General features: G+C 40.8%; 1 protein-coding gene across 5 annotated transcripts in view; it reads left to right on the forward strand.

Moving 5' to 3' along the window:
• cdh17 (cadherin 17, LI cadherin (liver-intestine)) overlaps positions 1-26,110 on the forward strand; it is a 147,047-nt gene that overhangs the window by 26,470 nt on the left and 94,467 nt on the right. For all 5 annotated transcript variants that reach the window (XM_069921894.1, XM_069921895.1, XM_069921896.1 and 2 more), the window contains one exon: positions 7,099-7,168. In XM_069921894.1, the coding sequence (XP_069777995.1) occupies positions 7,112-7,168 (57 nt within the window). In that variant the 5' untranslated portion in view covers positions 7,099-7,111. The remainder of the gene's footprint in view (positions 1-7,098; positions 7,169-26,110) is intronic.

Here is a 26,110-nt window from a genome sequence, read left to right on the forward strand (position 1 = left end):
CATATTTATAAACATATTATTTAAAAGCTAATATACTAATTGACCAAATCTCATTTATAAAAATAGCACTGGTGGTAGCCAAAAAATGTATCGCGATCACTTGGAAGTTTGACTCCCCTCTACTTGTAGCACGATGGACTGTGGAAATGAACAGCTGTAACCTATGGGAAAAACCCATATAATTTAAAGGACAAATACGACAATTTTGTAAAGGTCTGGCAGCCATATCTGGATCACATAGGGGCCCAGATACAGTAAAAAGGGAAAAAAAAGTTACAAAAGTAACAATTATATATATGCAAAACGTAGATTCTGCAATTTTACTCTATATGTAAGCTCTGACAGTGAACAGATCTGCATGTATGGGAGGGAGAGAGGGAGGGAGGGGCTGTGTTTTTCTTTTGTTGTGTTTGTAAGAAAAAGTTTAATACATTGTATATTTAAAATGTTACTATGTATATTTTTGAAAAATCAAAAATAAGTTATTCAAAAAAACTAATAAACATTAATGTTCAGAGTGGACACAAGAGGTACAGAAAATTAAAATGAATAGGCAGCAAGGGATTTGGAAGGTCAGTGCGATATTGGCCTGAATTGTCAGTTGAAGAAATAGTACAAGGAGTTGTTGAGATTGCACTCAATGAAGTTTTAGCCTCTGTTTAAAAGGAGAACATAATTGTTTAATAGTGGGGGAATGTAGATTTGCTGGATTGAATCTTGTTTTGAAGGGTTTTTTCATGATGATGGCTGATGGAAGATGAGAAAAGGAAATTGATATTAAGTAATGAAGAAATGGCCAAGGCATTGAACAGATATTTTGTGTCAGTCTTCACTGCGGAAGATACATCCAGCATGGTAGAGAGTGGTGAAAGGGATGTGAAGGGAGGTGAGGGCCTCCATAAAATAATTGCTACAAGAGAGAGAGTGATGAGCAAACTAATGGGACTGAAGGTGGACAAATCCCTTGGTCCTGATGGGGTGCATCCTAGGATACTGAGGGAAATGGCAGAAGTTATAGTCGAGGCTTTGATAGTCATTAACCAAAATTCTCTGGATTCTGGGCAGGTTCCAGTAGATTGGAAAACAGCAAATGTCACGCCTCTTTATCAAAAGGGATGTAGGCAGAAGATGGATAACTATCGGCCAGTTGGATTAATGTCTGTGGTTGTGGAAATGTTTGAATCTGTCTTGAAGGATGAAATAGCGAGACATTTAGAATGAAGGGGTTCCATCAGGCAGACACAGTATGGATTCCGAAAGGGCAGGTCCTGTTTGACAAACTTGCTGGAGTTTTTTGAGGATACAATGAATGTGGTAGATAGAGGGGAACAGGTTGACAATGTACATTTGGATTTCCAGAGGCATTTAATAAGGTGTCACACAAGATACAGATGAATGGAGTCAGGGGAAGTATATTGGCATGGATTGAGGACTGGTTAACTGACAGAAGGCAGAGAGTTGGGATAAATGGGTGTTTTTCTGATTGGCAGACAGTGATAAGTGAGGTGCCGCGGGGGTCGGTGCTGCGCCCGAGTGGAAAACAAATTGTACAGAGGAAGTGGAGAGGCTGCAGAAGGAAATAGTTAAGTGAGTGGGCAAAGGTCTGACAGATGGAGTACAACATTAGTAAATGCGAGGTTATCTACTTTGGTAGGAAAAATAGAACAGATTATTATTTAAATGGTGAAAAACTGCAGCATGCTATCGTGCAGAAGGACTTATGAGTGCTTGTGCAAGAATCGCAAAAAGTTGGGTTGCAGGTACAACAGGTTATTAAGAAAGCAAATGGAATGTTGGCCTTCATCACTCGAGGAATTGAATTCAAGAGCAGGGACGTCATGCTGTAACTGTACAAGGTACTGGTGAGGCTGCACCTGGAATACTGTGGGCAGTTCTGGTCTCCATACTTGAGGAAGGATATATTGACCTTGGAGGCAGTCCAGAGGGGATTCACTAGGTTGATCCCGGAGATGAGGGGGTTGACCTACGAGGAGAGACTAAATTGTCTGGGATTATACTCACGAATTCAGAAGAATGAGAGGAGATCTTATAGAAACATATAAAATTATGAAAGGGATAGATAAGATAGAGGCAAGAAAATTGTTTTCACTGGTAGGTGAGACACAGCCTCAAGATTCAGGGAAGTAGATTTAAGATGGAGATGAGGAAATTTTTTTTATCAGAGAGTAGTGAATCTATGGAATTCTTTGCCCAGGGAAGCAGTTGAGGCTACTTCATTAAATATATTTAAGGTTCAGTTAGATTTTTACATTTAAAAAAAAGGAATGAAGGGATATGTGGACAAGGCGGGTAGCTGGAGTTGAGTCAATGATCAGTTCAGCCATGATCTTATTGAATGGCAGAGCAGGCTTGATGGGCCGGATGGCCTACTCCTGCTCCTATTTCTTATGTTCTTATTTGGTCTGCAAACTCGAAATGTTGTCAAGGGGATAAGTCTGCCTGATCTTCTTGGGCCAGTTTTGAAAGGCTAATTGAGCTGATTCTATACACACAAGAGCTCAATGCAAGGAGATTTCAGCAATGAAAGGGCCTCAGATGGCACAACGCTAAGATCCTTCAACAACATTTGCCAGAAGGCAACACTGGGGCGATGCCTCATATGTCAAAACTGAAAAACTATTTTAACAATTTTTACATGTCTCTAAATGCATAAGGAAAACAGTAGTAGCAGAAGTAAACCATCTGGTCTATTGAGCCTGCTCTGCCTTTCAATAAGATCAGAGCTGATCTGGCTATAGACTCAGCTCCACGTACCTACCTTTTACCCTCTAATCCTTAATTCCCCTGTTAATCAAAAATCTGTGTCTTAAATACATTCAGTGAGGCAGACTGTTCTACAGATTCAAGGTTCAATTTATTGTCATTGTAATAAAACAGTGTCATATTATATGAAATTTATTTCTGCCTGCTTCAAGGCAGACACATCCTTCACATCCATCAATGGCAGGAATTACAGTCAGAGAGAGAGAGAGAGAGAGAGAGAGAGAGAGAGAGAGAGAGAGAGAGAGAGAGAGAGCGAGAGAGAGCCTCCCAGAATCACTGAGTGTCCGTAGATTCGCCTCCAGCGCTTCTGCAGCCTCCGCAGCCACACAGATTCACTGCTGTCTTGGAAAAGCAGATCCTCCGCTACCTGCCTTAAATTTAAGGGATATTTAAAAAAACTCTTAGAACTGGATATAAGAAAAATAATGGATTGTAGGCTTTGAGGCTGGGAAAGGTTAGATTGATAGTCAAATGTTTTTATAGGTTGACACCACATCGAGCTGTGCTGGACTGTGATATGTTTATTCCCTTGAATTTCCTCTAGTTCTCATCTCACCTGGCAAAGAAACAACTTTCCTGCTTCTATCTTATCTATTCCTTTCAGAGTGTTATACATTTCAATGAGTTCCTCCCCCACCCTTCAAAACTACAATGTGTATAGTCCCAGACTGCTCAAGCTCTCCACATATGCTCTAATTTCTGGACTCAATCTGGTGAATCTGCCAAATGCATGTGTTCATCAGCTTCTCTAAGAATTATGATGAGTCGACTTAAATATAGATTGTAGTTAGATGTGAGCAGCTGAAGTTTGAGAATTCTCTTTGGATTTGGTCCTCTGATTGGGATGTGACTGCACTCTCTGGAGTTTAGAAGAATGAAAGACGATCTCATTGCAACATTAAAACTTCTATGAGAGATTGACAAGGTAGACGATGAGATGTAATTTCCTCCAACCGGAGAATTAAGAGACAACAAAGAAAGACATAAAATCTGCAGATGCCAAAATCTTGAGCAAACAAAGAATTGTCTGAGGAACTCAGTCAGTCAGACAGCATCCAAGGTTAGAGATAGTTAGTCAACATTCTAGGCCTGAACCTTTTATCGAGACTAAGATAAAATAGATAAAATGCCAATGTTGGTTTAGATCAAGAAGCTAACTGCATGAAATTGAGATGGGGATACATTTCTTTATTTAGAGAACTGTGAATCCTTGGAATTTTTGGAATTCTCTATATTTGATTGCTGTATTCAAGGCAGAGATTGATAGATTTTTAGATACTATTTTAATGTGGAATCAAGGGTTTAGGCACACAATGGGAATGGGGAATTGAAATAGAAAGATTCACTAAATATCACAGATGGCTTGAAGGACCAAATGAGCTGGACATTTTTCTATTTCTTACTTCTTCTGACACTCTCCTTACTCAGCCGGTCCATATTTTTTATGAGAATAGGAATGAGAGTTTATTGCCAAGTACAATGTTCAGATGTAATAAAACTTTTACTTGCTGGAGAGTTTCCAGTTGCATAAACACACTAACACCATCTAAGTATTATTAAGAATTAAATATGAGAAATAATTGTAATTGGATGATACGGTTAGCATAGTGGTGAGCGGGACACTATTACAGCGGCAGCAACCCGGGTTTGAATTTGGCGTTGTCTGTAAGGAGTTCGTACCTTCTTCCCGTGTCTCCGTGGGTTTTCCCTGGGCACTCCGGTTTCCTCCCACTCTTCAAAATGCATGCAGTTGTAGGTTAATTTGGATGTAATTGGGCAGTACAGGGTTTAAATGGTCAGAATCAGCTTCTACTGTGTTGTAAATAAAATAAAAAATTTAAAGACCCCACAATTGATAAATATTCAGAGGGTAGTGATGGAATGTTAGGATTCTAACTGGTGGTCTGTGGCCAGAGGTGTGCCAAAGGGATCAGTTTTGGGATCCCTGTATTTTGATGTATGTACGTGATGGATGAAAAAGTAGGTTGGGTGCAGTAGTAAGTGGGCAGATAATACAAAGATTTGTTGAGTTGTGGACAGTATAGAAGGTTATGCAAGAATACATTGGATATAATAGCAGGGCTCTTAAATCCAATAATATGCAGAAGAATCTGGGAGTCCAGGCCCATTACTTAAGTGGTGATGTAAGTAGATAGGGTGGTATAGAAGGTGTATATTAGTCTTGGCTTCATCGGACAGTGCATTGAGTATAAAGGACAGGAGATCATGTTGTTGCTACATATAACTGGATGTGTCTCATTGGAATACTGCATGCAATTCTGATCACCCCATTACAGGGAAGACGATGGGTCTTTGGAAAAAAATACATAAGAGGTTAACCAGGATGTTGTCTGGTTTATTATGGCCAAGGTATGAGTTATGGGGAGAGATTGGACATTAGATTGTTTATAAAATCGTGAGAGGTAATAATAGGGTAGACAGTCAGAATCTTTTCAACTGGAGTAAAAGTGTCACACACTATTAAGGATGATGGGGCAGAGATTGAAGGAGATGTTTGGGACAGATATTTTACAGTGGTAGGTGCTTGGAATGGGATGCCAGGAACAGTAGTGGAAGCAGGTAGAATAGCAATATTTAAGAGGCTTCTAGTTAGACCGTGTATATGAAGGGGATGGAAGGTTATCTATCAAATGCAAGCAGCAGAGTTTTAGTTTGATTTGGGCTTCATATTGGGTGGAGGACCTCTTCCTGTGCTGTATTGTTCAATGTTCCATGTTGTTTGTTCTGTTCACCTCACAATTCCAGTGAGTGTAAACTAATCATAATGAAAATTATAAAGAGATCCATTGCACAAATATCTTGGGATTATTTTAAGGTTAATTATTGGAAATGTTCCCTATGACATTTGAACCTGAAAAGAAGCATGCTTAAATGTTTGGGTTGTTACTCCTTCTGTGGTCTCCTTTCATAGATATCACCTCCATCATTCATTGGTTCCATGTAACTGCACAACAGAATTGAAATACTTGATCTCATTTACAGTTCACTCTCTGAGAAATAAGCCCACTTCCCCTCTGACATGTCTTCAGCATGTTCCCCTTCTCTATTTTCTATGTCATTCTTGACTTCCATCAGTTTTTCAAGCCTAGCAACACTTCCTTGATATACAGTATCTCTGCCCTTCTTAATGAGGCTTGCTGTGTCTTTATCATCTCCTCTTGGAATTCTCTTTCATTCCTTCATTTTTTGATTGTTCACCTGCTTGTCAGGTGTCTTGATAATTGCATCAACATAGGAATGTTAAATATTGTGAATGTAGCATTATGTGATTTGCATTTGCCCACTCTCATAGTATTAATCTTCAACAACTGGCTTTTCATGTGGCAGAATTATTGTACAGTATATCCATTTATAAGATGGAATTGATTGACACTTCCTTTATTCATTGAATGGAAACCAGGTATATTTTAAAATCAGCTTGTGAAATATCAAATTGTCTATTTTGGCAGGTAAAATAACTTGAAGGATATTATCTAAATGGCGAGAGATTGCAAAGAAAGACACAAAGAGATCTGAATGTCCTGAGTTCATGATTTACAAAAAGTTAGTATTCAGGTACTACAAATAATTAGGAAAACTAAACATAATGTTGACAGGATAATTGAACAAACAAAAATCATGCTCCAATGATGTAGGACATTGCAATGACCAACTCTGGGATACTCAGAACAGTATTACTGTCCTTATTTAAGGAAAGTTATTGGAAGCATATTAGGAAAAGTTGAGACCTGGAACAGATAGGTTGTTTAAAGAGGAACCCTGGGATAGTCTAGGCTAAATTCTGCTGAAGAAGAATAAGAATTGACTTGATTGAAATATTCTGAAGGCCAAAGTGCACATGGACCAAATGCCCCTTTAAGACTCAGATTGAGGCATTTTTTCTCTCACCCTGGTCTCTTTCTAAAAGGACAGTGGAAAGCACGACTTTGAATATCTTTAAGGTAGAAATAAACAGATTTTTGATAAGAAAAAGAGGTAAAGGTTACCAGCAGTAGGTAGGAATGTGGAGTTGAGGTTTCAGTCAGATCGGCAATGATCTTTCTGGATCAGGCTGGAGGAGACAAGTGGCTTTAATCCTCTTCCTAATTTGCAACTTCATTTTTGATGCTAATTATTTCGAGGAAATAAATTGTGGACTCTGCATTTGAAATTATTTCAAACTGTGAATATTTCTCTTGTGTCTCTTTAGGAAATGGTTTAAAAAATTCTCATGAAATAAAGGAGCTTGTTTTATTATACAGTACATTTTTTGTAAATGAGAAGACTCATGATTCATTTATGTCTGTATTGCAGGTTCTGATTAACCATGAGGACATCTTGTCACCAAGGCTTTGACCATCAGCTTTTACTTTTTTTTTCACTGGTACGTTTTCATCTTGTATCAGTTTTTATTTTGCATTTTAATTTTTATTAATTAACTTGTGGATGATCATCTAATGAAAGCTATATTATGCACTTGATTTAATTAAATTTTTAATTGTAATTTCTAGCACTCTTGAGGATTTGATTGACAAAACAAGACAGACATTTTCTGTTTCTAGTATGGTATTGAAGACTTTTGCACAAACATTTATCCAATTACCTTTGCCACACCTTCAATGCTGGGAGCAAGGAACAGATTGCTTAACTGGAATCTAAATTCAGAGACAGGCTTCTTTGTTCAGTTACAGGGAGGCACCAATTGAGAAACAGTTTGCCTAAGGAATCAATTTGATAGAACAACTGACTGTTGGGTTATCTCTTTGTTTCACATTCTAAAATTCGACGTACATTTTTTAGACTACTGATATCTTTATTTGTATTTAACCCAACAATGAATAATGTTCATTTTATATTGAATTTATTGCTAACGGGAAATTATTAAACATTTGCTGGCATTTTGACTAATTTATGCCACCCTAGAAAAGCAACAAAAACAGGTCAATAATTTGGTGATACTAAAGAAGCCCTAATTATATGGATTTGTATAATACAAGCAATATCCATTGTATTTTTTTAGAAGTTACTTCATTATTATGTGGATAACATTAGTTTAGAAAAAGGTTAAAAATTAAAAGTTTTTATTTTAGTCAGTCTATTTCAGCAAAAATATAAAAAAATTCTTCTTTCTTTATGTGACTGTGGACAGTTGAACTTGCAGAATATTTTCAGAGAGAAGGGCATGTTTACATGCTTGCTAGAATGCCCTGCTAATCAGTGCAAGTCACTGGGTAACTTCCCTAATCAGTGCTAGTCACTGGGTAACTTCCTCCATTGAATTTGCAGGGAATAGTTGCTAGGCTTTGAAAATTTGATCAAGAACACGTGGATAAGCATGGGGCCCTGGGTTCAGGGAGGTCACTCCTCCTGCTCCTATATTGGAAACTTAAAATCTTAAACGAAGAAACCCCTTCTATCTCTAAATATATTCTCCCTGATATCATCTGTTGGGAGGAGATGTCCATACTGTCCAGGGTTAAAACTACAATTTTGCCAAACTAATATTGATATAGCTTGATCCATATATTTAATTAAAGACGTAATGGCTTCTGAGTGGTGCTTTGGCCACCTGCAGAGATTTGGTTGAAATGGAAGATGATGCAATCAAGCGAGGATATCAGTAGTTGAATCACCATCTTAATTTTCACGAATCACCCAGGTGTAAAACTAGATTAAATATGTGGCGCAAGTGTTGAATGAAAATTTTCTGATTAGGAGTGATTCCACTGAGCTAAGACTAATTATTGCCCTGTTATACCTGTTTATTACTTTTCCTGTCGTTTTTAATTCATGTCAATTATGAGCCAATTCTACCTGGAAACTAAAATCCCTTTTTTCAAGAATAGACATGTCTGCTTGGTATCTATTTAAAAAGATTTTCACTTCGCTTGCAGAGTTCCCACAGAGAAAAAAATTGCCCTGGGGATATTTGTGCTGCAGGAATCTATAGTCGGGATAGAATAGAATTTAAAAATTCTATAGTCTAGATAGAATAAATAAATAAATTTAGGGGCAGCACGGTTGGCGTAGTGGTTAGTGCCACGCTGTTACAGCACCAGTGATTGGGACCATGGTTTGAATTCCGCACTGTCTGTAAGGAGTCTGCGTGAGTTTCCTCTGGGGGCTCCGGTTTCCTCTCACCATTCGAAACGTACCAGGAGGTGTAGATTAATTGGGTGTAATTGGATGGCACGGGCTCATTGGCTGAAATGGCCTGTTACTGAGCTAGCTGTATGTCTAAAATAGTCATAATTTACTTGTTTGCGGTGATGTTTTCAATAGGACATGTAACTAAACTCTTGGTGCTTAGTTACACTTATAAACTCTTGATGCACAGAAGATATTTACATAGATGGAAGGTATGAACATTGTTTTGTATGAGGGAGAGGTTGTTTACTCTGGAGCATCTGAGGCAGAGGGGAGAGCTGACGAAGGTTTATAAAATGATGAGAGGCATTAATAGGGTAGACAGTCATAATCTTTATCCCAGGGAAACCTATAAAATGCCGCAGGATGTGTTTTATATGTTCAAGTTGAGTGAGGGGGCATTTTAAAGGAGATTTTTTTGATGCAGAGAGAAGTAGGTGTCTGGAAAGAGCTGCCCTGAGGAGTGGCGGAGGCTGATAAAATAACGTTTAAGAGGTGTCTAGATGGACACACAAAAATGCAAGGTTCAGATGGATATGTATTATGTGCAAGCTGCAGAGATTAGTTTAATTTGTCAAGTACAACCTGATGAAATTACGTTCTCGGTGAAAAAATATGGAGATGCACAAGCAGATATTACACACATACAGACAAATAATACATATGAAGGACAAGTATTATATCTTTAAAAATAAAGAAATATTGTTTTTTACAAATTGGATGGTTAGTGTGAGCAGTTCCTTTGGTCGTTCAACATTCCCACTGTCTGTGGGAAGAAGCTGTTCCTCAGCCTGGTGGTGCTGGCTCTGATCCTCCTGTAACTCTTTCCTGAGAGAAGCAGCTGAAAGAAGCTGTGTGAAGGGTGGAAGGGGTCCTCAATGAGTTTGCAGACCCTCTTCAGACAATTATCCCACTAAATCATGTTGATGGCGGTGGGTGGGGGGGGATGGTGGGAGGTAGACTCCAGTGATCCTCTTATGGTCCTGTGGATTGACCTCCAATCCATTTCTCTGCAGCAACCCTATCACACTGTGGTGCAGCCAGCCCCGGACACTCTTGATAGAGCTCCTATAGAAGGTTGACATAATGGTGGCTGGTAGCCTTGACCACTTCAGTCTACTCAGGAAGTTCAGTTGCTGTTGCGCCTTCCTGATAAATGAGGAAATGTTGAATGTCCACGATAGGTTACTAGTTAAGTGAATTCCAAGGAACTTGGTGCTCTCAACTCCCTACTACAGAAAGAAATGTTGATGGTGTAGTGGAGGGTGGTCATATCTGCTCCTCCTGAAGTCCACAATCGTCTCCTTTGTCTTGTCCATGTCAAGACTCAACATTTCACGAGGTTTTCCACCTCTTCTCTGTAGAGCGACTCATCGTTGTTGCTGATGAGGCCAGCTACTGTTGTGTCATCTGCAAACATGATGACACTGTTGCAGCTGTTTCTGGCGATGCAGTTGTGGGTCAGTGACATGAACAGGAGTGGGCTGAGCACACAGCCCTGAGGTATGCCAGTGCTCAGTGTGATGTTGCTCAATATTCTACTACTGACCCAGACAGACTATGGTCTTTCAGTTAAGTCCAGGGTCCAGTTACTGAGAGGGGTATTGAATCCCAGCGAGGACAGCTTCTCCACCAGCCTCTGGGGAATAATCATATGAAACGCTGAGCTGGTCAGTGAATAGCAGCCTGGTGTATGAGGCATCATTCTCCAGGTGGGCCAGGATGGAGTGAAGCAACAAGGCTATAATGTGGTTTGTGAATTCTATAGGCAAACTGAAATGGATCCAGTGCCTCTGGGAAGTATGCTTTGCTATGTTCCATCACCAGATGCTTGAAGCATTTTATAATGCTGGAGTTCAGTGTGGCAGGGTGGTAGTCATTATGCCCTTTTGGGTATCATGATAATGGTGGCTGTCTTGAACCCTGCGGGAATGAGGGACTGCTACAGTGAGGTGTTGAAAATATCTGTGAAGACCTCCGTCAATTGGTCTGCGCAGTCCTTCAGTACCCGATCAGGTATGTGGTCTGGCCCCACCACCTTGTGTGGGTTCACCTTGGATAGGGTTCTCCTCATCTCCGCTGTGCAGGGGCAGGGATCATGTTCAGTGCAGATATGGGGGATAAATGGCCTGTTCCTGCGCTGTACTGTTCTATATCCTGTGTTCTAAATTGTTTTATTGATCTTTACCAATAAGCGAGAGGTAGTTTGTTGTTCTCACACTTATCTTTGATTATTTTATTATGCCAATGAATTTTTCCTGCACAGGAGTCATGGCAATTTGTGCCCCTTACTCTATATCACTTGTTCTCAACCTCTTTTTTTTTCCGCTCACATACCATCTTAAGTGATCCCTTATTAACCACAGAACACCTATGCCTTTGGTTAGTAAGGTATTCCTTAAGGTGGTATATGATTGGGGGGGGGGGGGGATAGGTTGAAAACCACTGCTTTATATAGTAATTATGAATGATTTAGTGAAAAGAAATGTTCATTATTTACAATATCTCAAAGAGCATAAAGTGGAAATGATAAACACCACTTTACACTGAAGGATCTTGACAGGCTTGAAATTTCAGATGTATCTTAACATTTGAAAACTTCCATTTACCAGATTGTCAACTGAAAGATTGGTTTTCCTTATCTGCCAACCATGAGTATGACTGTGGCGTCAGAGAAGGACAGCATTTAGATTTTCCCCATGATATTAAAAAATAGAACAGTATTCTGGGCTAAAAATCAAGATGCAAGGAAGCAGGAACAGGTGTAGGCCACTGGTCCCCTCCAGCCTTTCATGGCTGATCTCTGCTCAGAAGTAAAAGAAAGAGCGACAATGTTGTAAAAATAAGTGCGAAGCTTGAGGACTGGGAAGCTTTTTTTAAAAAGAGGACATAGTGGAGGGCAGAAGAGAAAAAAATCTGAGATGTTAAGGAGGGAGCTATCCCCCTCCCCCCCGTCACTTCTCAAATATTTTCTCTTTTACCCTCCCACTTATGTCTTCTTATCCATTGTCCTGTAGTTCTCTCTGCCCCTTCTTCCCTCCTCTCCTCTTTCACCCCTACTCCATCATTTTATTCAGGCATCTGTCTGATTCTTTTTCTCTCATACCTTGATGAAGGGCTCAGGCTCGAAGCATTGGATTCCCTTTTCTTCCTATAGATTGGTGCATGACCTGCTGAGTTTCTCTGGCACTTTTGTGTGTTGCACTTGACCCCAGAGTCTGCAGACTTTCTTGTTTAAATCAAATATGAAGTATAATATAAAAGAGAATACCAAAAAAGAGGAAACATGGAACCACTGGATAAAAATGATGCTGGAGAAGTTGTAATAGAGAGCAAAGAAATGGTGGATGAACTGAATCCATATTTTGCATCTGTCTTCACTGTGGAAGACACCAGCGACATGCCAGAAATTTGAGAGTCACGGGGCAAAACAGAATGTAGAAGGTGTTTGGGAAGCTGAAAGTGGATCAGTCACGTGAACTGGATGGATTGTATGCCAGGTTTTTGAAAGAGATAGCTGAAGGCACTGCAAGTGATTTTTCAAGAACCACTAGAGTCAAGTATAGTTCCAGAGGACCAGAAAATTACAAATGTCACTCATTTTTTAAGAAGGGGGTCGAGGCAAAAAACACAAAATTATACACTGGTTATCTTGACTACAGTGGTTACTAAGTTCTAGAGTCCATTTTTAAGAATGAGGTTTCAGGCACTTGAAAGCACAAAATAAAATAGGCTGAAGGTTTCCATCAGGGGAGATTTTGCCTGACAAATGTGTTGGAATTCTTTGAGGAATTAGCAAAAAGGACAGACAAAGGAGAATCAGGGGATGTTGTTTACTTGGATTTTCTAAAGGCCTTTGACAAAGATGTTAAACAAGATGGGAGTCCATCTTAATGGAAAGGCACTGCAGATTGATTAGCTGACTACTGAAGGCAAAGAGTGGGAATATGGTGGGCCCTTTATTGCTGACTGCTGGTGACTAGTGGATTTCCATAGGGGTCTGTTGGGTCTGCTACATTTCATGTTATGTATTAATGATCCAGATGATAGATTGCTTGCTTTGTGTTAAAATTTGTGGATGATATAAAGATAGAAGGAGGGGCAGGTTGTGTTGAGGAAGCAGCAAGTCTGTGGAGGGAATTGAAAGGTTGGGAGAATTGGCAAAGAAGTGGAGATATAATACCATGTAGGGAAGTGCATGGTATGCTTATTGGTAGAAGGAATAAAGACATAGACTCTTTTCTGAATGGGGAGGAAACACAGAAAGCAGATGCCCAAAGGGATTTGGGATTCCTAACGCAGGACTCCCTATATGTTTACAGCAGGTTGAGTTGGCCATAAGGAAGGCAACTACAATGTTAGCAATAATTTTAAGAGAACTAGAATATAAAAGCAAGGATGCAATGCTGAGGCTTTATAAGGTGTTGATTAGATCACATTTGAAGTATTGTGAGCTGCTTTGGACACCATATCTAAGGAAAGATTTGCTGGGATTAGAAAGGGTCGGGAGGAGATTTACCAGAATGATCCTGGGCATGAGAGGGTTAACATATAAGGAGTGTTTGATGGTTCTGGGCTTGTATTTGCTGGAGTTTGGAAGGATGAAGGGCATCTCATTGGAACTGATCAAATACTGAAGGCCTGGATAGAATGGATGAGGGAAATATGTTTCCAGTAGTGGGAGTCTATAAGATCAGAGGTCACAGCCTCACAATAAAAATTTAGAGTACATACATGGCATCACATATAACCCTGAGATTCTTGTCCTTGTGGGGAAGGCAGCATTTCTATTCATTGGTAGTGCAAAAAAAATTATTCTCAGGAAAAGATACATATACAAAAGCGAGAAATGTAAATAAAGAAAAAATGAAAACCAATTGTGATACAGACAAAAAAAAATCAGTAGTATATGTCAGAAATAAAACTTCTCACACATGAGTCTCTTTAAAACTGATGACACGACAAGCTTTATTTACAAGTCTGCAGAGTTGGACTCAACTGGTTTCTCACCAGTTAAGCCCCGATACATACAGTGCATTGATTTTTATACCCTTATTGTTTGCCCTTCCCCTTCTTATTAATACTATTTTAATTGGTTAGTATTACAAAAGCATTCTAAGTATAACTGCATTTTTAATTATCACGTTCGTTACATACGCTGTGAACTCTACATACACTAAATTCTGTTTCTCACCCTTCTTATCAATCCTTTGTCTCCTGCATGTCTCTCACTATGACCATGAAAAGATAGGTTTAAAAAAACATATTCAGCAGATCCTTTTGTCCTTGACTGCTAGTAAACTCCCTGTCCGTTCTGGCTTCCCTGTTTATGATTAATCATCACATTTTAACTTAAGTCATTTTAACCTAAATTCTCTATATCACAATCCACCCCTTTCTCTCTTTAAAATGTGTTGAATATATATATAGATATGAATGGGGATTTTAACCTAGGGAAGAGAAACGTTTTATGATACATTAATCTCACGCTGAAATAAAAGTCTTACAGGGTCTCCCATTCCCCCTGGTTGCATAGCTTGTTGGACCATGGAAATCACCAGGCTGCGTAGACAGGGAATAATACAGGGCAAAATAAGTAGGAGGAATAAAATACCTCCGATGACCCACAAGAAGGTACGCCACCAGGTTCCTCCAAACCTTTTGTCCATCCAATTTAATTGTGGGAAAGGATGCCAGGTTTGAACCGGTACATGGGACAATGTACGAATATTATCAGCGATTTTTCGAATGGCTTTGCCATTATCATCAATCTGTAAGCAGCAGTTAGTCAAATTAAGCTTTCCACATACACCTCCTTCCGTGGCTAGGAGATAGTCTAGGGCCAGACGGTTCTGATATATAGCAGAGCGCATTTGACCTTGCTGGGATGCAAGTAATTGCAGGGCTAGAGCTGTTTGATTTGTAACAATTTCAAGGACTGCTTGTAAGCGAATTATGCGATTTAACATATATATAGGAGTACGATAACCCCAGGATCCATCTTGAGCCCATGTAGCGGGACCATAATATTGAATTATGCGTTCTGGAGGCCAATCATCTCCCCATTGTCCCAAATGTATCGTGGTAGAGCGGGGTTGACGGTGTAATGTATCAAAAACCTTCACGCCTAATTTATGACCGTGATCGTGGGGTAGGAGGAAAAATTCTGGGCGGATTATTCCTAGGAAACAAGTTCCACTCCACTGTGAGGGAAGACGAGTATAAGCTTTATTACCACATACCCAGAATAATCCATTTGGGGAAACTCCATACCCCCTTTCCCAAACTCTTTTAAGAACGGGATTTGATTGGTATGGTCCTGTGATGGTGGAAGTGGTACAATTCCAAAACTGAATACTGCTATTAGACAGGGGTAGGCAATTAGTTTTAAAAACAGTGGATAAGAACCAAGTCTGGGGTTTAGGAAACCAAGTGAAAATACCAGGCGAAATGCGAATCCATACAGCCTTGCAGGGACTTTCTCCTACTGGGTATTTGCCGGCTCGTGAGAGACAATAAAAACCAGAGGGGACGTTAGAGAGAGACCAAGTTTCTCTTGATCTCGTTCGGTTAGTTGTCCAAATTCGGGAAATCATGGTCAATGAATTGAGGGGCTCCCCCCACCAAGGCCATTGCTCTGACATCCGTGGACCCCCGCAGACCCAACAATTGGTTACATTAAAAGTTCCTGCAATTTTAGTTGCCAGATCTACAAAAAGGTTATCTCCCCCAACTGCATTACCGAAACTTACATGATTATTTGGATGGACTCGAACTAAGTCCGGCTGTCTTAAAGGGACAGGCATTTTCGAGTGTGGAGTGTAACTTTTCATTGGAACAGTACGCTGGTGTATGCAAAACCAGAGTCCATCAGGGCATGGTGGGCTTGAGTCACCCTTCCAACCGTTAAGAGGGAAAGGAGTGGTATTAGGAATCTGTATATAATGACCCATATTATTTCCTTCTTTTTCCACACAAGGGGTATATGGATGTTGGGTGGTATTTTCTGCCCAGCATTTCTCAGGAACTGAGGTATGGGAAATGAAATTACCTTCCTTTCTTCCCCAAATGTGGTCCTGAAACAGGACCACTGTGTCTCTGCATTTCTTACATTTCACACCTGATAAAGACATAGGCAAACTAAGAAAAATCAAAGAACATAACAATAACATTGTGAATTAAGTCTTTTTTCGAAATCGTAAGGTAAGAGGTTTTTCTCCAGGAACACAAGTCCAATCTGAGTTCGTATCAGGGTCCTGAGGCGCCTCTACAGGTCCCTTAAATCTGGATGCGTGTGTCCACCCCTTCTCTCTTGTTCGTGCTGCAGCCTCTGTAGTTAAGAGAACTTGGTATGGACCTTCCCACTGGGGCTGGAGTTTTTCAGTCTTCCAGGTCTTGATGAGAATCCAGTCTCCTGGTTCCACTTTGTGTAAAGAAAAGTCTAAAGGCGGTGTTTGTGCTAATAGTCCTCTCTTTCGTAAATCTGCAAGAGAGCGTGACAGTGCCTGTAAATAGTTCCTAACAAATATATCCCCTTCCCCCAAGGTGGGACACCCTTCAACTGTACTCCAGAAGGGAAGCCCAAACATCATTTCATAAGGGGACAGCCCTACATCTTTTCGTGGGGCAGTACGAATTCTCAATAAAGCCAGGGGCAGACACTTTATCCAAGGCATTTTAGTTTCCACCATTAACTTTGTCAATTGCATTTTTAGTGTTCCATTCATACGTTCAACCCTCCCTGAGCTTTGTGGATGCCAAGGGGTATGTAATTTCCAAGAGACCTGTAATGCATTACAAATCAATTGCTGGATTTTTGAAGAAAAATGTGGACCCCTGTCTGAGTCTATAGAATCCATTATACCATATCTGGGGATTATCTGCTCTAGGAGGAGGCGAGCTACTGTAGAGGCTGTAGTATTTATTGTTGGGAAGGCTTCCACCCATCGGGTAAAGTGATCTATTATCACCAACAGATATTTCCATCTTTGGACTTGAGGTAACTCTGTGAAGTCGATCTGGATACGTTGAAAAGGGCGTATGGCTAATGGTTGACCTCCCATGGTCCCTGTCCTCATTACCTTCTTATTAATTTTTGTGCATAGGTAACAATTTTGCACCTCCTGTTGGGCCAAGGTGTAGATTCCCTTACACACATATTCTCGAAGCACTGTGTCACATAAGGCTTGGGTGCCCCAGTGGCACTGATGATGCAGGTGTTTTAAAATATTGCGAGTTATTTCTTTATTTAGAACCATTCTTCCATCTGGTGTCTTCCATGTTCCATCAGGCAACTGGCTTGCGCCCAGCTGATCCATGTCCTTTTCTTCCTTAGCAGTGAAAATGGGAGCTTTCTTTATGCCTTGCCTTATTGGGATTAAGGTCAGCAAACGGACTTCTTGTTGCATGGCTGCTCTTTTGGCTTCTTCATCAGCCAGTCTGTTTCCAATTGCTGTCGGGTTATCTCCCCTCTGATGGCTTGGTATGTAGACCACTGCTATTTCCTGGGGTAATGTCAAGGCTTCTAAAGTCAGAGTAATCATCTGTTCGTGTGCCAATTCCTTTCCTCTTGATGTAATTAGACCACGCTCCTTCCAGATCTTACCAAAGGTATGCACTACCCCGTATGCGTATTTGGAATCTGTGTAAATCGTTCCAATTTTCTTTGCCAGTATTCTGAGGGCTCTCTGCAAGGCATATAGTTCACAGGATTGTGCTGACCAGCTTCCGGGTAGTCTCGTGGATTCTACTACTTTCCAAGTATTTCCTTCTATTATAGCATACCCATTTTTTCTCATTCCGTCAACACATCTGGCGGAGCCGTCAATGTAGAATTCATATCCTTCTCCCAGCGGAGTATCGCAAAGGTCTTCTCGGGACTTGGTCTGAAGATCTGTCAACTCGACACAGTCGTGCTCCACCTCTCTCTCTGTTTCACTGCCGTATAAAAACTGAGCTGGGTTGCAGCTATTAATCTTTGCAAACTGTAAATCTTCTCCAACCATTAAAATGGTTTCATACTTTAATATGCGAGAATCAGTCAGCCATCGATGGGCAGTTTGTGTTAATAAAACACTCACAGAATGGGAGGTGTACACAGTCATCTTTCCTCCAAAAGTAAGTTTACGTGCTTCCTCTACCAACAGAGCAGCAGCCGCTACTCCCTGGATACACGTCGGCCATCCGCGAGACACTGGGTCCATCATTTTGGAAAGGAAAGCCACTGGGTGTCGCTGACCGCCTTTTTCCTGTGTTAAAACTCCCACAGCTGTTCCTTGGTTATGAGTGACAAATAGCTGGAAGGGCTGTTTTAAAGAGGGCAGAGTGAGTACTGGGGCTCGTGTCAGGCGATGCTTCAAGTCCTCGAACCATCCCTCCTCCTCCTGGGTCCATTTCAATGGATATTCATTTTCATTTGTCAGTTTTTCATACATAAACTTCACCAAAGCTGAGTAGTCCTCTATCCATAACCTACAGTAACCTAAGAGTCCCAGGAATTGTCTTATTTCTTTCTTATTACGGGGTAACGGCATTCTAGTGATTCCCGCAATCCGTTCAGGGGTAATCCGTTTCTGTCCTTTACTTATCTGGTGTCCCAGATATATCACAGTTCTCTCAACAAACTGTAACTTGTTCCTGGACACCCGTAGACCCTTTTTCCCCAGATAATTCAAGAGTCTAATGGTATCTCCCCTCATTTCTTGTTCCTTGGGTCCTGATAATAGTAAATCGTCCACATACTGCATTAGTTGGGAATCATCAGATTGTGGATAGTCCACCAGGATTTGTTCTAGCATTTGTCCAAACAGGTTTGGAGATTCAGTGAACCCTTGGGGCAATACAGTCCACTGAAACTGTCTCCGTCTACCTGTCCATGGATTTTCCCATTCAAACGCAAACATATCTCTACTTTCCTCTTCTAATGGACACGTCCAGAAGGCATCCTTCAAGTCGATAACACTAAACCACTCATGGTCTGGGGGAATCCGACTCATAATAGTATAGGGATTAGGCACCACTGGGTGGCGGGTCTGAACAATAGCATTCAAACTTCTTAGATCCTGAACTAGGCGATAGGATCCATCTGACTTTTTCACTGGGAGTATAGGGGTGTTATAAGGTGACATGCATTCTTCTAATAGTCCGTCTCGTATTAAAGTCTCAATTACCGGCTGTAGCCCTTTTCTCCCTTCCAAAGAAATAGGATACTGACGTTTCCTTACCGGCTGATGACCTGGTATTAATGTGACATGTAAAGGTGGGATGTCCAGACCTCCTCGATTTCCCTCCTTATACCAGACTCTCTCGTCAATCTGCCGTTCATCCTCTTCCTTTAAAGCGCAGAGGTGGACTCGCACTTCTCCGTCCACAGGGAGAGCACCCAAACCTAGGAGAGCCTGTAAGTCCCTTCCTAGGAGGTTAAATCCAGCCGACGGTAATAACAAGAGGTCTTGTACCCCTTCTCTTTCTTCCAGTTTCACTGTTACTTGGGGAATTATTGATACCATTCTGGGAGCCCCTTCTATCCCAGAAATTGTCAAATTACTTTTTACAGGCTCAGTTCCAATTGGCACAGTTATTACACTACTTCGTTCCGCTCCTGTGTCCACCATAAACACCACCTCTTCTCCCTTGGGACCAATTTTTAGTTTTACCAGGGGTTCCCTCTTATATTTGGTCCCTAACATTTGGAACCCCTGACACCCCTAATCTTCTTCCATAAGTTCGAGGGCACGCAATTCCCTCTTGTATCGGGGGCATTCCCTCTTAAAGTGTCCTTCCTCATTGCAGTAATAACACTTAACGAACCTCCGGGGTCTTCCCTCTCTTGGATATCTTGGATTGTTTAGAGGAAGGTTTTGTTTTCTTTCCCCTCTGGATTCAGCATTCATCTGTCGGATAGTCTGTACCATAACCTTTGTCGCCCTCTTTTGATCTTCTTCTTCTCTCTGCACATATACTTTTTGTGCCTTTTTTAACAGGTCACTTAGGGGTTTTTCGCTCCAGTCCTCCTCCTTTTCTAGTTTCTTTCTAATGTCCTGCCATGATTTGGAAACAAATTCAATTCGAATAAGCTGTTCACCCATTGGTGTACTAGGGTCCACGCCAGCATACTGTTGGACATTCTTTCTCACCCTCTCCAAAAAATCAGTAGGGGACTCGTCTTTTCCCTGGTGGTTCCCAAATGCCTTGGTAAAATTGTGACCCTTTGGCACAGCCTCCCGTATCCCTTTAATTGTCCACTCTCTATATTGTCTCATACTTGCCAATCCCTCGGGTGTTCGTTTGTCCCACCTGGGTTCATTTAAGGGATATTTTTGTTCATGGGGTCTAGGGTCCCCAGGTTGTTCATATTCCCACATGAGGAGGGCAGCCCGTCGAATCATCTGCCTCTCCTGGGGTGAGAATAATGTTCCCATTATTGCCTGCATCTCTTCCCACGTATATGTGTTTGGTCCCAGGAATTGGTCAAGCTGTTCAGCCAGTCCTATAGGATCTTCTAATAACTTTTTTATTTCTTTCTTAAATCCCCGCACCTCTGTACTAGTTAGGGGAACATTCACATATCCCGTTCCCCCTCCCGGTCCTCCCATAGGAACTTCTCTTAGGGGATTTAGGCTTATTGAAAACTTTGATGGTCCTGGACCAGTCTGGGATCTTGTCCAGGGTCGGTTTACCGGTGGAAGTTTAGGGTCCGACTCCCTTAATTCATTCTTTTTTTCCCGGCCCCTTTCGGGGCAATCAGATTCATCACCTTTCCCCTCCGGTAATAAGCTTTCCTCGGGCGCAGTAGGCACCGGGGGAATATAAGGAGGGGGAAGGTTGTCCAGAGGTTCCCATTTCTTTTCTCCCGCTACCCTCAATTTAAAACATTCTGTTAAGGATCCTGGCCAGGGAACCCAACAAAATGCATACGCTGACTCTTCTTGATTCACCTTTTGTCTCGAATTTACATATATGTTTAATGCTTGTCTAACCCAATCCTCATCAGATCCAAATTTCGGCCACCAGACCGAGGAACCTTTAATAGGTTGTTTTGACCAAAGGAGACAATATTGGACCATCTTTTTCTTGTTTTTGTCCCGATATCTTTTACTATCCCAATTTTCAAACATTCTCCCCAAAGGGCTGTCAAGGGGTACTCCCAGGAATTGTCCTGAATTTTCAGACGAGCCCTTAGATTTTGATCCTCCCATTTTCCCACCTAGATCTGTTTATCGTTGCTGAGGACCCTTTCGTTCTGGACCCTACTCCCTTCTTCTCAGACGCCTCGTCGGAGGTACTGTCCCTCCTTCGGTTACCGCTGAGGTTTTCCTGGGGTTGACCCCTCTCTTCTCGGCACTTCGTCGGAGGTGCTGTCCCTCCTTCGGTTACCGCCGAGGTTTCCCTGGGGTCTATCCTAGAGTCCCGCGACAGGGTCCTCACGCTACGACAAAAGATCTATACCTGATCTATTACGTTAGGTTTTTATCCAAACAGGTGTATCCCATTACACCTGTTACCCAATCCCCACACCACAATCGTAAGTCGTCACTTACCGGTGTCTTCCCGGGGATTGAACCGTCACCCTTCTCCTCTCCGTCTTGTCGTGTCACCTTGTCCGGATACCACTCGCTCAAGCCGCCCGAAGCGATGAGCAAGGGACTAGGAGCCGCTGAACTCAGCGGGGTGCACCGCCTCCGATGTCCCTCTTCTCGCCTCCCCTCACGGCTGGAGTGTAGATCCCGGACGAGCCCCCATTTGTCAGAAATAAAACTTCTCACACATGAGTCTCTTTAAAACTGATGACACGACAAGCTTTATTTACAAGTCTGCAGAGTTGGACTCAACTGGTTTCTCACCAGTTAAGCCCCGATACATACAGTGCATTGATTTTTATACCCTTATTGTTTGCCCTTCCCCTTCTTATTAATACTATTTTAATTGGTTAGTATTACAAAAGCATTCTAAGTATAACTGCATTTTTAATTATCACGTTCGTTACGTACGCTGTGAACTCTACATACACTAAATTCTGTTTCTCACCCTTCTTATCAATCCTTTGTCTCCTGCATGTCTCTCACTATGACCATGAAAAGATAGGTTTAAAAAAACATATTCAGCAGATCCTTTTGTCCTTGACTGCTAGTAAACTCCCTGTCCGTTCTGGCTTCCCTGTTTATGATTAATCATCACATTTTAACTTAAGTCATTTTAACCTAAATTCTCTATATAACAGTATACGTAAAGAGACCTTAAATGAGTCTCTGATTGAATTGGTTGTTTAGAAGTCCGAAGGAGTGATAGCAACTGATCCTGAACCTGGTGGTACGAATTCTGTCGGACCGATACCTCTTTCCTCATGGCAGCAGTGGGAACAGAGCGTGTCTTGGATGGTGTGAATCCTTGATGACTGCTGCTGCTTTCCAGTGGCAGCCTTCATGTAGATTTCTAGATGGTGGGGAGAGTTTTGCCTGTGATGTATTGGGCTGTGTTCACAACCTTTTGCAGGACTTTCTACTCAGAGGTATTGGTGCCCCTATACCAGGCCATGATGCAGCTGGTCACTTTCCACTACATATCTGTAGAAGTTTGCCAAGGTCTCCGAAGTCATACCAAACCTCTGCCAACTCCTGATGAAGTAGAGGCGCTGACGTGCCTTTTTTATGATGGACATGAGTAGGTTAGGTCCAGGAAAGGTCCTCCGAGATAGTGACTCCCAGGAATTTAAATTTGCTCACTCTCTCCACCCCTGAACTCTTATCCCCAATAATCGCTAGATTGTAGACTTCTGGTTTTTTTCCCTTCCTAAAGTCCACAATCAGCATTGATGACATTGAGTGCCAGGTTGTTGTTAATACAGCATTCATCCAAGTTTTCAATCAGTCTTCTGTATTCTGACTTATTGTCCCTTTTTATACAACCTATTATTGTAGTATTGTCAGCAAATTTGTAGATGGTGTTGTTGTCATTCCAAGCCACTCAGTCATAGCTGTAAAGCGAGTTGAGCCGGGGCTAAGTACTTAGTCCTGTGGCACTCCAGTACTGATGAAGATTGTGGAGGAGATGTTCTTGCCAATCTGTACAGATTGGAGTCTGGAGGGGAGGAACCTGAGAATCAAATTACACAATGGGGCATTGAGGCCCAGATTTTGGAGTTTGCTGATTAGTTAGAAGGCTGTCATTTTAGAAAAAAGATGAGGAGGACTTTCTTTAGCCAGAGGAAGGTGAATTTGTTAGATTTTTTTGCTACATATAGTTATGGAGGCCAAGCTATTGGGTAGATTTAAAGCAGAGGTTGATGGGTTCTTGCTTAGAGAGGTTGTCAAAGGTTATGGGTAGAATGGGGTTAAGAGGGAAAATAAATCAGCCATGATTCAAATGGCAGAGCTGACTCAATGGGTTGAATGGCCTAATTCTGCTCCTACATCTTATGGTCTTGTGTTAGGTCACACATGCTATAAATACTGAGAAAACGTTTTGATAAAGGCAGCATTGTTAGCGTAGCTGTTAATGAAACACTGTTATAGCACCAGCATCCAGGGTTTGAATACAGTGCTGTCTAAAGAGTGAGTACATTCTCCCCATGTCTGCATGGGTTTCCTCCCGGTACAGTGGCTTCATCCTTACCATTCAAAATGTACAGTGGTTGTAGATCGATTGGGTATAATTGGGCGGCACGGGCTCATGGACTGAAAGGGCCTGAAAATGCTGTATACCTCAATTTAAAAAACAGTAATTTGTTCATACTGACTAGTTTGTGTAATTCTGGGTTCTCGAATTTTCAAAAAAACAAACAATTTAGTTATTGAAATGGCTTTAGAGTAGGGTTGATTCAAAAAGATATGCCAATTTATACTGTTGTAATTAGTGTATCATACATACCTGGGTAGCTGCAGCACGTAAGAATTTGGGTGCATCTGGACATTGAACTTAAGGGTGTGACAATAAACTGTCATCATCATCTACATTATCTTTAAAAAATCTTGAAGAAATGATAAATGAGGAAAGACTGCCAATTGTCGTTTGGGGAAAAGAAAGAGCATTGGTAGGCAAAAGTTTCCAATCAAGCTAGGTTTGGAAAATTAGATTGAAAGAAGCTTTTATAATATGTCTGGAATACCAAAAGTATGGAAAATAAGGCCAAATGCTTCCAAATTCAAGTATGGGAATTTGAATGGCTTCATGAGAATCTAGGCAGATGATTATGAATCTGTATAATTGCACAATAGAGTGGGAAGTGCAGATATGGTGAGGTCATCTACTTAGCAGTGAAAACAATGGATACAATTCATTCTATGTTGTGTGAAACTAGGAGCATAGGTTTGAAAAGATTTAGGGCTTCATTAAAATATCGTGCAAACAAACCAGTCACCTAAAAATGTCAACAAGGTGAATGGATGCCAACATTTACAACTAAGGATTATGAAACTGGGGAAGCCTTTTGCTGCAACAACAGGCAGTCTGTCCTGGTTGGAGCATTTAAGAATATTATAAACACTCCTGGAAAACACAATACACAGGAAAAATTGTTAGCCAAATAAAGAGTGCTTGCCAAAATTTGCTAACCCTTTTCACACTCCAAGGATTAGTACACGAGTTGAAATTTCATAAACATATATATTATTGGCAGTTAAAGAGGAATTTAAAAGGATTTTTTTTCAACTCTGAAAGGAAAGTTGATGCCAAAAATGCTTCATTCATTTATTAATTCAGACATTTATTCCAATTATTCTACTTATAGTTTTAAATTTGAGATTGATAGAATTTTTGATAATACATATGGAGTCAGGCACATCAATGAAGTTCCAGCATGTACAATTTCCATTGAATATGGGCATAGGCAGGTGGACCTTTATGGCCAATTTCCATTCCTATCTTCATATAAGTGAGCCAGAGACCAAAGGCTTTGAAATGATCTCCACGGCAAGTCTCTTGTGAAGTACATTCTCATTTGTATTGTCTCAGAACTTTGCTTCAGTAAGACAATTACACCAATCAGAGAAGCTTACTGTTCATCTTTTAACCCTCTCATTTGTTCATTTAGAAAAACTTTGGTTCATATTCTATTATTGAAATATATTACTGATAAATTAACTAAATGAAGTGATCTCTTCTAATTGTAATGAAAAAAGAGAAGAAAAAACAAAGAAAAAAGAAGAGAAAAAAGAAATCCCCCCCATACTAAATCCTACTCCTCCCACTATACACTGTCACCAACAAACAGTAACCAAGGAATCGAGTTTTGGCCTCTGGAACATGGACAAGTAGACTTCAGAGCCCTCAAGCCTTTGTAATCAAGTTATGATAATAATCTATAAATGGGCCTCATATCTTGTCAAATTCAATCATAATTTTTAAAATATTATATCTAATTTTCTCCAAACTCAAGCAGGACATAATATCCTGTATCCATTGCATATGAGTAGGTGGTAAACTATCTTCCATTTAATCAAAATTGCTCATCTGGCTATCAATGAGGTAAAAGCTACAATTCTTTTTTGAATTAGATTCAAGGAAATATTTTCCTGTTGAGAATAACCAAAGAAAGCAAATACAAGGGCAAGGATCCAATTTAATCATGAAAATCTCTGATGGTGATTTGGAAACATTTTTCCCAAAAATCTTTCAGTTTTGGAAAATCCCAAAACATGGATCAGAGATGCCTCATCAATTCTTCATCTGTCACATAATGGATCAATGTCAGAATAAAAATAAGATAGTTTAACTTTAGACAAATGTATTCTATATACGACTTTGAATTGCAATAAACAATTTTGTGAACAAAATGAGGTATTCTTAATCAGATGAAGTGTAATATTCTTATTGTCATCTGAAATTGTTCAGATCTCTTTCCCATTCATTACTGTTCATCTTTTAAACCCCCTTGTGTGTGGTTCTTTATGTTCTATGCTAAAGCAGGAAAGGGCTTTGGCAAATACTAGAGCGCATCGGATGTCCCCCAAAGTTCCTCAACATGATTATCCAACTGCACGAAAACCAACAAGGTCAGGTCAGATACAGCAATGAGTTCTCTGAACCCTTCTCCATTAACAATGGCGTGAAGCAAGGCTGCGTTCTCGCACCAACCCTCTTTTCAATCTTCTTCAGCATGATGCTGAACCAAGCCATGAAAGACCCCAACAATGAAGATGCTGTTTACATCCGGTACCGCATGGATGGCAGTCTCTTCAATCTG

Source organism: Narcine bancroftii, chromosome 2, assembly GCF_036971445.1.
Source record: "Narcine bancroftii isolate sNarBan1 chromosome 2, sNarBan1.hap1, whole genome shotgun sequence".
NCBI lineage: Eukaryota > Metazoa > Chordata > Chondrichthyes > Torpediniformes > Narcinidae > Narcine > Narcine bancroftii.